The 13,542-nt window shown below is 37.4% G+C and overlaps 1 protein-coding gene across 1 annotated transcript in view; it reads left to right on the plus strand.

Moving 5' to 3' along the window:
- NCAM2 (neural cell adhesion molecule 2) overlaps positions 1-13,542 on the plus strand; it is a gene marked incomplete at its 3' end in the record, with an annotated part of 176,441 nt that overhangs the window by 108,953 nt on the left and 53,946 nt on the right. The window contains 1 exon segment of the mRNA XM_081327226.1: positions 5,227-5,377. Coding sequence (XP_081183352.1) covers positions 5,227-5,377 — 151 coding nt within the window.

Raw genomic sequence — 13,542 nt, forward strand, 5'->3', positions numbered from 1 at the left:
ACAATTTTGGAAATTTATTTATAGATATTATTATAGACATTATAGAAAAGATAAATGTGCAATGATAAAAGGGAAGGATACTTCCAGAATGAGATGTTTTAATAAAATGAATAAATTCCATAATTGCAACTTCCTATGGAAGAAGCCAAATAGCAAGGCTCTTTTGCAAAGAGGCCCATTAATATAAGGGATTGGGCAGTGGGATTTTTGGTTGCAAATATTTTTTAATTTGAATACACTTATGTAGAAATTTATTGATTTTTTCTTACAAATTTGATTCATTGCAGTAAAAGAGTGCCACCAATTTCCATGCTTAAAGATTGGAATCTAAACTTACTTGACAATTAATATTACATGTATTGTATTTTTAAGAAAATGTGTTGTTGTTGTTGTTAGTTGCGAAGTCGTGTCCGACCCATCGCGACCCTATGGACAATGTTCCTCCAGGCTTTCCTGTCCTCTACCATCTTCTGGAGTCCATTTAAGCTCACGCCTACTGCTTCAGTGACTCCATCCAGCCACCTCATTCTCTGTCGTCCCCTTCTTCTATTGCCCTCAATCTTTCCCAGCATTAGGCTCTTCTCCAGTGAGTCCTTCCTCCTCATTAGGTGGCCAAAGTATTTGAGTTTTAGCTTCAGGATCTGGCCTTCTAAAGAGCAGTCAGGGTTGATCTCCTCTAGGACTGACCGGTTTGATCGCCTTGCAGTCCAAGGGACTCGCAGGAGTCTTCTCCAGCACCAGAGTTCAAAGGCCTCAATTCTTTTGCGCTCAGCCTTTCTTATGGTCCAACTTTCACTGCCATACATTGCAACTGGGAAGACCATAGCCTTGACTATACGCACTTTTGTTGACAGGGTGATGTCTCTGCTTTTTAGTGTGCTGTCTAGATTTGCCATGGCTTTCCTCCCGAGGAGCAAGCGTCTTTTAATTTCTTGACTACAGTCCCCATCTGCAGTGATCTTGGAGCCCAGGAAAATAAAATCTGTCACTACCTCCATTTCTTCCCCATCTATTTGCCAGGAATTGAGAGGGCCGGATGCCATGATCTTGGTTTTCTTAATGTTTAGTTTCAACCCAACTTTTGCACTCTCCTTCTTCACTCGCAACAAGAGACTCTTCAGTTCCTCTTCACTTTCTGCCATTAGAGTGGTATCATCTGCATATCTTAGGTTGTTGATATTTCTTCCAGCAATCTTAATTCCAACTTTTGATTCATCTAGCCCTGCCTTTCTCATGATGTGCTCTGCATATAAGTTAAATAGGCAAGGCGACAGTATACAGCCTTGCCGGACTCCTTTCCCAATTTTGAACCAATCAGTGGTTCCGTGTCCAGTTCTCACTGTTGCTTCTTGGCCCGCATATAGGTTTCTCAAGAGACAAATAAGATGTTCTGGTACTCCCATCTCTTTAAGAACTTGCCAGAGTTTGTTATGATCCACACAATCAAAGGCTTTAGCATAGTCAATGAAGCAGAAGTAGATGTTTTTCTGGAACTCTCTAGCTTTCTCCATGATCCAGCGTATGTTGGCTATTTGATCTCTAGTTCCTCTGCCTCTTCGAAATCCTGCCTGTACTTCTGGTAGTTCTCTATCCACATACTGCTGGAGTCTAGCTTGTAGGATTTTAAGCATAACTTTACTAGCATGAGAAATGAGTGCAATGGTGCAATAGTTTGAACATTCTTTGGCACTGCCTTGCTTTGGAATTGGAATGTAAACTGATCTTTTCCAATCCTGTGGCCACTGTTGAGTTTTCCAAATTTGCTGGCAAATTGAGTGTAGCACTTTTACTGCATCGTCTTTTAAGATTTTGAATAGCTCAGCTGGAATACTGTCACCTCCACTAGCTTTGTTGTTGCTCAGCTTTTCTAAGGCCCACTTCACTTCACATTCTAGGATGTCTGGCTCGAGGTCAGTGACCTCATTGTGATTATCAGGGACATTAAGCTCATTCTTGTATAGTTCTTCTGTGTAATTTTGCCATCTCTTCTTAATCTCTTCTGCCTCTGTTAGGTCCCTGCCATTTTGGTCCTTTATCATGCCCATTTTTGCATTGAACGTTCCCTTCATCTCCCCAATTTTCTTGAAAAGATCTCTGGTCCTCCCTATTCTATTGTTTTCTTCTATTTCTTTGCACTGTTCATTTAAGAAGGCATTCTTATCTCTTCTAGCTATTCTCTGGAATTCTGCATTCAATTGGGCGTATCTTTCTTTTTCTCTCTTGCCTTTTGCTTCCCTCCTTTCCTCAGCTATTTGCAAAGCTTCCTCAGACAGCCATTTTGCTTTCTTGCATTTCTTTTTCTTTGGGATGGTTTTGGTTGCTACCTCTTGTACAATGTTGCGAACCTCTATCCATAGTTCTTCAGGCATCCTGTCTATCAGATCTAATTCCTTAAATCTATTTGTCACCTCTACTGTATATTCAATGGGGATATGATTTAATTCATACCTGATTGGCCTGGTGCTTTTCCCTACTTTCTTCAGTTTAAGCCTAAACTTTGCAACGAGAAGCTCATGGTCTGAGCCACAGTCAGCTCCTGGTCTTGTTTTTACTGACTGTATAGAGCTTCTCCATCTTTGGCTGCAGAGCACATAGTCAATCTGATTTCTGTGTTGACCGTCTGGTGATGTCCATGTGTAGAGCCGTCTCTTGGGTTGTTGGAAAAGAGTGTTTGCTATGACCATCGTATTCTCTTGACAAAATTCTATCAGCCTGTGCCCTGCTTCATTTTGTACTCCAAGGCCAAACTTGCCTGTTATTCCGGTTATCTTTTGGCTTCCTACTTTAGCATTCCAATCCCCCATGATGATAAGGACATCATTTTTTGGTGTTAGTTCTATAAGGTGCTGTAGGGCTTCATAGAACCGGTCAATTTCATCCTCTTCAGCACCGGTGGTTGGAGCATAGACTTGGACTACTGTGATATTGAATGGTTTGCCTTGGATTCGAACTGAGATCATTCTGTCATTTTGAGGATTGTATCCCAGTATTGCTTTTCCTACTCTTTTATTGACTATGAAGGCTACTCCATTTCTTCTGAGGGATTCTTGCCCACAGTAGTATACCTGATGGTCACCTGAATTAAATTCACCCATTCCTGTCCATTTTAGTTCACTGATACCTAAGATGTCGATGTTCAGTCTTGTCATCTCTTGTTTGACCACGTCCAGCTTGCCTTGATTCATGGATCTTACATTCCAGGTTCCTATGGAGAAAAAATCTTTACAGCATCGGACTTTCCTTTCACCACCAGACATATCCACAGCTGAGCGTCCTTTCGGCTTTGGCCCAGTCGCTTCATTCTTTCTGGCGCTACTAGTACTAGCCCTCTGCTCTTCCCCAGTAGCATATTGGACGCCTTCCGACCTGAGGGGCTCATCTTCCAGCGTCATATCGTTTTGCCTTTTGGTACTGTCCATAGGGTTTTCATGGCAAAGATACTGGAGTGGGTTGCCATTTCCTTCTCCAGTGGATCACGTTTTGTCAGAACTCTCTGCTATGACCTGTCCGTCTTGGGTGGCCCTGCACGGCATAGCTCATAGCTTCATTGAATTACGCAAGCCCCTTCGCCACGACAAGGCAGTAATCCATGAAGGGGAAGAAAATGTGTAGAGAAACCAAAATAATAATTGCCTACAATGTATTAATATGCCATAGATGATAATAAAGTGTGTTTGCTGAAACTTTGAGCTATAAATATGTAAAGTGGTTTTCTGGAAATATTGTAAGTTACTAAGAGTTGGCATTGACCTGATGGCAGATAATGAATTGTAGAAGTGATTCTATACTGTAATTACAGTGCTTATAAAATAGATTTAACTATTATTATGTAGACAACCTATCAAAGATTTATATATTTGTCTTTTTCTACCTAGGGATATTCAGAATTTTATGTGCACAAACTGTTTTGTGCATTGACTACCAGGTTTCAGTTGGTCTGTGCCTGAATCTTACAGGGTACTTAATCTGTGCATAGAATAGAATGGGGTATTTTGTTCTGGAAAGAAATAGTTTAAAGGTTAGCAAAACACACACACACACACACACACACACACACAAACCATTGGCCACTAATGAAAGGCAGGGAAGCAAGAGAAGATGCTAGGATGATAGGGAAGTGGGTAGACCACTGCAGTTTCCACTGCAGTTTCTAACGTAAGGGGAGAGAAAGGGCAATTAATAATAACCTTACAGTGTTTACTCTATCTGGGTTTTGTTTCATTTCAAACCTAAATAAACAATAGATTTTGGAACTTGATTGTGCCATGTTGGGATCACATGATGTTTCACTTATTGTCCACAGCGGAACTGAGGTTGTAAGTCTATCATGATTATATAAATTCTCACTTAATGACTATTTTGCTTAGCAATGGAGTTGCCTATCCCAATTGAAGTTATTAAGTTAGGGCTGCCTGTAATGGAATTGACTTGACTAAATCACTTGCATGGTCTACAAAGCTGATAAACATCCATTTTGTTTTTTGTTTTTTAAAAATCATTTTAATGATTATGCTTTTAATGATATAATATATTAATAACTAGGTTACTTGCTGTTGGGCCAATCAATTCTATAATTGTAATTTGTTAAAGATTTATCCTTAATATGCCAAGGAATGATATATAAACAATAGTTCTTGTAGTAGTGGATTTCTAACCATATAGTGGCTACATTCAGATGTACAGAACAATTTCTGTTAACAATGTCCAGTACTGACTCTGTATCGAGATATACCAATTACATTGTGAATGCCTTGTAATTTACCAAACTTTTTAAAAATATCAATTATTCTATGATATATAATCAGAAAAGTGTTCTTTAATAAAATATTATTTTTAATTCATGTAATAAAAGTATATTTAAATAATTAATTGTTCTCATTGCTTCATGTAGGGCATATTGGTAGATGGCCATATGAATTTGTGATACATGGCATAAATATATTCAAGTGTGACATGTAAAAATCAATTCCACCAAAATTGTCATAAGCATAATATGTAACAAATGGCATATTGTACATATATTCAGGTTGATAAAAGATTGAATACTTTAGGGAAATTTAAGTCCTATGGGCAATTCCTTTTTTTTTGTATCTACAGGATTTCTTTTTACTAATACTTATTTTATGCATTAGGTGTGTATTACAAAGAATTTATACAATAGGTATTGTGAAGTCATATGTAGCAATTCTACAATTGTTAATCTTAACATTTTTTTTCTACAAATAGAGTCCAGATGGTCGAATAGAAGTCAGAGGACAACATGGAAGATCATCACTACACATTAGAGATGTGAAACTGACAGACTGGGGGAGATATGACTGTGAAGCTGCAAGTAGAATTGGAGGGCATCAAAAGAGCATGTACCTTGATATTGAATGTAAGTTAGATTTGTTTGTTCCTTCTAAATATACTAGTAAGAAAGGACTTTACAGTTTGTGTTGTACAAGTAGTCCTTGACATATGACCACAACTGAACCCAAAATGTCTGTTCTTTAGTGAGATATTTGTTAAGTGAATTTTGTCCCATTTTATGATCTTTCCTGCCACAGTTATTAAGTGAATCACTGCAATTGTTAAATTAGTAACATGGTTGTTAAGTGAATCTGACTTCCCCATTGACTTTGTCAGAAGGTCACAAAAGGTGATCACATAACCTCAAGACACTGCAAAATGCATCTGAATTTTGATCACATGACCACAGGAATGCCAAAATAGTCGTAAATGTGAAAAAAGGTCATAAGTCACATGTTTCAATGCAGTTGTAACTTTGGTCACTAAACAAACTGTTGTAAGTTGAGGACTATCTGTATTTATGGACTTACATTTAAACAGTTCTGTGACCAGTTACTAAAAGCAAAAGTGCCATGATAAATTTTGTTTCAATAAGTTTTTGTGCTTAAAACAAATGAGCAAGCATTATTGGAGTAAGAATGGAAGTTCTCTATTTTTTTAAAAAAAGTTGTGCCACTAAAATATATCCTTTTTGCTGCTAAAATTCAGTACCATTGTATATATCAGGCAAAGATGGGAGAAAAACAGTGCACAGCTGGTGGGCTATTTGGTGTGTATCCCTGAATTCAAATCAATCTCCTTATTAATTAGCAAATAAAGGTACATACTAAAGTGTTGATGGTACAGCATTGGAGAGGGTTACATAAAATATATTTACTTTAAACATACTGTATATATATATCATAATATATATATATATATATATATATATATATATATATATATATATATATATATATATATCATAATATGTATATATGTATATATGTATATATGTATATATGTATATGTATATATGTATATATGTATATGTATGTATATGTATGTATATATGTATATATGTATATATCTATATATCTATATATCTATATATCTATATATCTATATATCTATATATCTATATCTATATCTATATCTATATCTATATCTATATCTATCTATATCTATATATCTATATCTATATCTATATCTATATCTATATCTATATCTATATCTATATCTATATCTATATCTATCTATCTATCTATCTATCTATCTATCTATCTATCTATCTATCTATATATATATATATATATATATATATATATATATAAAGGTAAAGGTAAAGGTTCCCCCGCACATGCGTGCTAGTCGTTTCCGACTCTAGGGGCCGGTGCTCATCTCCGTTTCATAGCCGAAGAGCCAGCGCTTGTCCGAGGACGTCTCCGTGGTCATGTGTATATAAATCCCATTTATATCCCACCCTTCTCCGAAGACTCAGGGTGGCTTACAATTTAAAGCACAAATCAATGTGCTTAGCAATAGCCTTCATTCTATGTATATGCCTGCTTATTAGGGCTTTTGCCCCCCCCAAGCGGCATTATCACAAAGTCATCTTATTGCCCCCAACAATCTGGGTCCTCATTTTACCAACCTCGGAGGGATGGAAGGCTGAGTCAACCTTGAGCCTGGTGGGACTCTAACTTGCACTAATTGCAGGCAGCTGGTGTTACTTAAGGAGGCATAAGCCCACTGCTCCACCAAGGCTCTGACATACTTTCCCCCCTTAACTATTAAATTCACACATGCACACATATACTCTTATATACCCTACTGTAACACTGTATATTCAGACATAAATAACCACAGTTTGTATGAATTGTAATTTTTCTATCCCTTTTCTTTGTTTGTATATTTCTTTGTAAAGGAACGTAGACTTCTTAACACATTATTTGGTATGATATTTCCCAGCAGCGATAAGTTAGGATCATTGCTCTTACATTTATCATATTCCTGTCCAACAAAATTGAGTTTCTAGAGCTCATTGTTGTTTGGAAGTCAGTGGGAGTGAGGGAACTGTACATGACTTCTTCCCAAATAAATCTTTCCAATCACTGATTCTGGCATATTCTTTGGAGAAAAAGCTGCATAACCTAGAATATCAGCCTGAAAAACCAAGCATGTATATGACAGAACATAAGAGTTCCTTTTTCAGATTGCACTGTAATGATAAAAATTGTATTTATCAGCCATTACTCATCATGAATAACAGATAAAGAAAAACTGCTTCCTGTTGGAAAATGTTGAGCAGGAAGATTTAAATGCAAATGTAAATGACTAGCATTTGCTACATATTTTGCTGATTTTCTTTCTTTCTTTCTTTCTTTCTTTCTTTCTTTCTTTCTTTCTTTCTTTCTTATTTATTTATTTATTTATTTATTTATTTATTTATTTATTTATTTATTTATTTATTTATTTATTTATTTATTTATTTATTTAAATCTATTTGTAGATTTGAATTATACATTTCTATGCCTGTTAAGATAATTGGGGCAAATTCTAACAATATTACCTGAGATCTGACGAGTCTAATGAAGTGAATAAAGTTCTTTATAACATGAGTTCTGTACCTGTTGGTTTTCAGCTTGTAATTCTTATGTCCTATTGTTGTAGTGATATATGCACTCTTCGTACATCTTAGGATTCCAAAAGCCAAAAGTAGACTTGTGAATTCAAATGTAACATGCACACATATAAGGCAAAAGTTGGATATTACAAACACATATACACATTTTCATACATACACATAATCTACTTTTTTAATTCTATATTTAAAGCAGACAGAAGAGCCAGGAGAAGCTGGCTCTTCTACTTAATTTTAAATTAGGCTTTGTGTTTCAAGACAAGTTCAGGTCATTATAGCAGCACCAAAGTCTTGAATGAAAGGGAAAAGGTAATGGGAAATTAATTCACTTCTTGTAATTCTGTTTGAAAGTGTCTTCGTATTAATATACTGTATGTTAGAAAATTGATTTTAGGAAGTTTCTCAATCATTATGAAGGACCTCTAGCTATGTATCTTTCTAAAGGTTGGTGGCCTACTTTATTAATGGAAGCTATTACATGATATGGCTGCAATTTTTTTTAAAAAAAACAAACTCAAAACCTTTGAAAGTACTGAGAATGACATAAGCAAGTTACATTAAATTAAGACTTTCAACCCAATACTCACCAAAAAAGTTCTTCAAGAGGAAAAACAAAGAAAGACATAAAAAGTTTCATGCAACTCATATATCAGGGGCAGTAATATATTCTAGTTGACAAAGTTGTCCAATTAAGGGGAGCATTTAAAAAAAGTATGCTTCACCAATCTTATTGTTTAAGTGAAGCACTCCGTCATGAATTAAAGTCATGCTGTTTTGAAAGCTCTTTTGTCCTTCACTTCAAGGGCAATCCTTCAATGAAGTTGTAGAAGCATTCCAAACCATTAGGATACTTTAACATTTGAGAATGCTAACACACTTTGTGAAATTCTTCATTTAAATTATTTGCACAATTCTACTATAAACATTATATTTAGATAAATACAAAAATTTTATCATACATACAAATAATAAAATAATCCTAGTAAAATACTGAACTCTTGGCAAAAGGCTGGCAACATCTTACAAGAACTATATAATAGTTTTGGAAGGCGTCTTGAAAACCTGATCTGCAGGCTTTAAACTGAATCTAGCAAAGGAGACAAACAATAGTGTGAAACAGTACTGGAAAAAATGGGAGAGCTATTTAGAACACTCAGACACTTTTTGTCAATAATAATGCACCCAATGCTAGAGGGCAAATATTCTTGTTTGCAAAAATGGGGAAATTGGGTCTAAGTAATTACAGATTGGTGAATTGATTTAATATTAGACAAAATATAGTATCAAACTGGGTTGCAATTTCAGAACATTAGAAAAGTATGTTTATTTATTTATTTATTAATTTAATTTGTATACCGCCCTTCTCCCTAGGGACTCAGGGCGGTGAACAGGGCAATACATAAAAACTAGATACAAAAATTAAAATTATTAAAACATGATTAAACAATGCCCATAAATTAATACAAATTTAAAATTAAAGTCATTTATAAAAATCCCACCCCGTCCCATCAGGCCAGGCCAGCTTGTTTAAAGAGATAAGTTTTAAGATCGCGCCGGAAGGAGCGGAGATCGGGCGCCATCCGGAGCTCAACCGGAAGATGGTTCCATAAATCCGGTGCACCCACAGAGAACGCTCTCCCCCTGGGGGCCACCAGTCGGCATTCTTTGACCGGTGGCACCCTGAGGAGGCCCTCTCTGTGGGAGCGTACTGGGCGGAGGGAAGTTGACGCCGGCTGCAGGTGCTCCCCAAGGTATTCTGGACCCATGCCATGAAGGGCTTTGTAGATCATTACCAACACCTTGAACCTCACCCGGAAGACAACTGGTAACCAATGCAGCTCGCGGAGTAAAGGTGTGACATGGGAGTATCGGGAGACTCCCAGTACAACTCTCGCGGCTGCATTCTGTACCAGTTGGAGCCTCCGAGTGGTCTTCAAGGGTAGCCCCATATAGAGAGCGTTGCAGTAATCAAGACGAGAGGTCACGAGCGCATGAGTGACCGTACGCAAGGCATCCCGGTCTAGATAGGGCCGCAACTGGCGCACCAGGCGAACCTGGGCGAAGGCCCCCCTAGTCACAGCTACAATATGGTCTTCTAAGGAGAGTTGTGAATCTAGGAGGACTCCCAAGTTGCGAGCCCTATCTACAGGAGATAATGACTCACCCCCCATAATGAGGGGTGGGATATCCTGAATATCCCGAGATGTCGGTACGCACAGCCACTCAGTCTTGTCAGGGTTGAGTCGAAGCCTGTTCCTCCCCATCCAGACCCGGACCGCCTCCAGGCACTGGGACATCACGTCGAGGGCATCACTGGGGTGGTTTGGGGTCGAAATGAAAAGTTGGGTATCATCAGCATACTGATGATACCCAACTCCAAAACCACGAATGATCTCACCCAGTGGTTTCATGTAGATGTTGAACAGGAGAGGCGAGAGGACCGACCCCTGAGGAACTCCACAAGCGAGAGGCCTCGCGGTCGACCTCTGCCCCCCTGCCAACACCGACTGCGAGCATCCCAGGAGATAGGAGGAGAACCACTGAAGAACCGTGCCTCCCACTCCCAATCCCCTGAGACGCCGCAGCAGGATACCATGGTCGATGGTATCGAAAGCCGCTGAGAGGTCTAATAGGACTAGAACAGAGGAATATCCCCTGTCCCGGGCCCTCCAGAGATCATTCACCAGCGCGACCAATGCCGTCTCCGTGCTGTACCCGGGCCTGAAGCCCGATTGGTACGGGTCTAGATAATCCGCTTCATCCAGGACCAGAGGGAGCTGATGCGCCACCACACTCTCAACAACCTTCGCAAGAAAGCGAAGGTTGGAGACCGGACGAAAGTTATTCAAAACAGCCGGGTCCAAGGCAGGCCTCTTGAGGAGAGGTCTCACCACCGCCTCTTTCAAGTGTTGTTTCATGTGTTGTTTTGCAGAATCCAGCATGAATTAATTCATCAGGAATAAATTATGTCAAGCAAATATGATGCTTTTTGATAGAGTCACTAGTTAACAATGGGAATGAAGTATGCACAATATTCAACAAGCACTTGGTGACAACTTCAGTAAAATGTAGTGGGGAAAAATGCCAAAATGATGACTCTACTAATATATAGATATACAGCTAGTTGAAGAGTTATGCTAAACAAATATGGCATCAATGGTTCTGCATTAAACATGAGTGATGTGCTTGGTTGCACACCAAGGTTTTGTTAGATATCCACTGCTGTTCAACATATTTTAACTGACTTGGTTCTTGGTTAAACTGACATAGAAAATATGGCTATCATATTTATAACTGACACTGAGACAGAGGGTGGTGAGTAGGAAAAGACAGTTTTGATAAGGTATAATAAGTGGGAGAAACCACTCAAATAATTTCAAAAATTAAGTGATGGGGGAAACCTTATGGCAGCAGTAAAACGAAAAATATCTGAGTGTCTTCATAGATTATAATTGAAACATAATCTAAAGGGGAAAAAAGCAAATGCAATCATTGTTGTGTTGACAGAAATATAGTATCATAATCAATAAAAAATAACTGCTGCTCCTTTCTATTCAATGCTGGTCAGATCATTCCAAGTGTACTCATCCTGGACCTCTGTATTTTAGAAAGTATATTGGTAAATTTGAATATGCATCATTGCATATTGCATTGCATTTTGGGTGGGTGGAAAGTGTGTCATTTTAAATTTCAGTTCATCTTCCTTTGAAGGTATTTTTTCTTCTTCTTGTATTACTGTATATTTTCTTCTTACGCTATTTTACATAACCATAGATTGTTCTCTATGGTTTTGTTCCCTTGAAAGATACCAAATCCAGAACATAGTGCTGGAGACAGGTACATGATTCTGCTCAGTAAATGATGCTAAGTTTGGTATCTGTAGACTAGCATTTAAAGTCTTGTTTATTTATTTGCACCCCAACTTTGTTATATTTACAAACAACTCAAGGCAGTGAACCCATTCAACATATCTTCCTCCTATTTTCCCCACAACAACAACCTTGTGAGGTGGATTGGACTGAGATGGAATGCTGGCTTTCATGGCCAAGGTGGGACTTGAACTCATGGTCTCCAGTTTTCTACCCTAGTGCCTTAATCACTAGACCACATAGCTTTACTCTCCCTTTGTCCTTCATATTTTATTAAACTGAAATAAGAGTCTTTTTAACTTGATGACTGGGATCAGTAATGAACTGAAATGAATTCAAACAAAATGAGAAGAATATATATTCAGTGTGTTCTAGATTGGGTTTAGCCACCTAAATGATCATATTCACAGTTATTAGCTGTTAATTTTCCTGGGCAGAATGGTTTAATTTTAGTCATTCATGCTCTGAATTGAGAATAGTTTAGTTTGAAAGTATAGCTAGTTCAAAATACGGTTTTCATCTTCTGATTGAGAGTGAGGATACCATTATTGCCTCCCTTCCTCCCCCTATTTTTCAGTCTGTGGCCTAGAAATAAATAGTATGATATATGATTGTTATAACTATGATTCTGTTTATTTCTGCTTTGACCTTGCTTATTTTCTACTCATTTTGAATTACTTGTCATATTAGAAGCCATGACAACACTGCAATTTAACCGTCATAATAGTGTCTTATATGCCAAAATTCTAATTCAATTTGTTGCTAAAGTTGGTGCTTCAATATACTACATTTGAATCAAAGACTTTTATTTTATTTATTGGATTCAAGCATATTTAGATATCTTACATCAGGATTAAGATCAACTTCAGGTGTTAATACATAGTTTTGTACTTTCATTTTCTTTTCAAATTTTAGAAGGTAGAATAGAGGAAAAAAGTATATAGAGAAAAGTCAGTAGAAATATTATTAATGCTTTTTTGCTGTATTGTTTACTTCACTATCCCCCTAGCAAGTCATCTAAAAGGTCTTGCTCACAGTTGGATATAACAGGTATGAGAGAGTCTATTCTGTTCAATTTAAATCCCCAAATCCCTACACTCGCCTGGGTTATAATTATTTCAAAATGTTTCTATATTGCTTTTCCAACCTACAAACAGCCATTAAAAATACATAAACAAATGCAAACTTAGCATTATCATTTTTTTGGGGGGGACTTGACTGTAAACACATTGTAATTATAGTTGGCTCCCTATTTTGCACTGAAAAAGTTTGGTTCTAGGATGAGTTCAACTCATACTAGATAGTGAAATTTAATCACGATCTGTATTCCATCTTTGTGTATGTTCTTTCTAGGTTGCTTTTGTCTTTATTCTTCTGTTTATTTTATTTTTCATTTCATTTTTTTATCATCAACAGTTCCATAATTCACAAAATTTCTAAGTATATAAGTATACACACACACACACACACACGTGTGTGTGTGTGTGTGTGTGTGTGTGTGTGTGTAGTTATATACTTTTGTGGAAAGTGAATATACATGTACTTATATTTACTTATATGTATATTCTAAGTATATTTCCTGCTTCAGACAGTGCAGAGAGTGGTGAGGATGGCTGAAAAGATTATTGGCAGTTCCCTCCCTTCCATCCAGGACATATAAGTGTTGCTTGAGCAGGGTCCACAAGATTGTCTGGGACACCACACATCTTCTTCATGACCTGTTTTCTTTGTTACCTTCTGGGGGAGGCTTCATTGTAT

The sequence above is a fragment of the Vipera berus genome, assembly GCF_964194415.1.
Source record: "Vipera berus genome assembly, chromosome: 4".
Taxonomy (NCBI): domain Eukaryota; kingdom Metazoa; phylum Chordata; class Lepidosauria; order Squamata; family Viperidae; genus Vipera; species Vipera berus.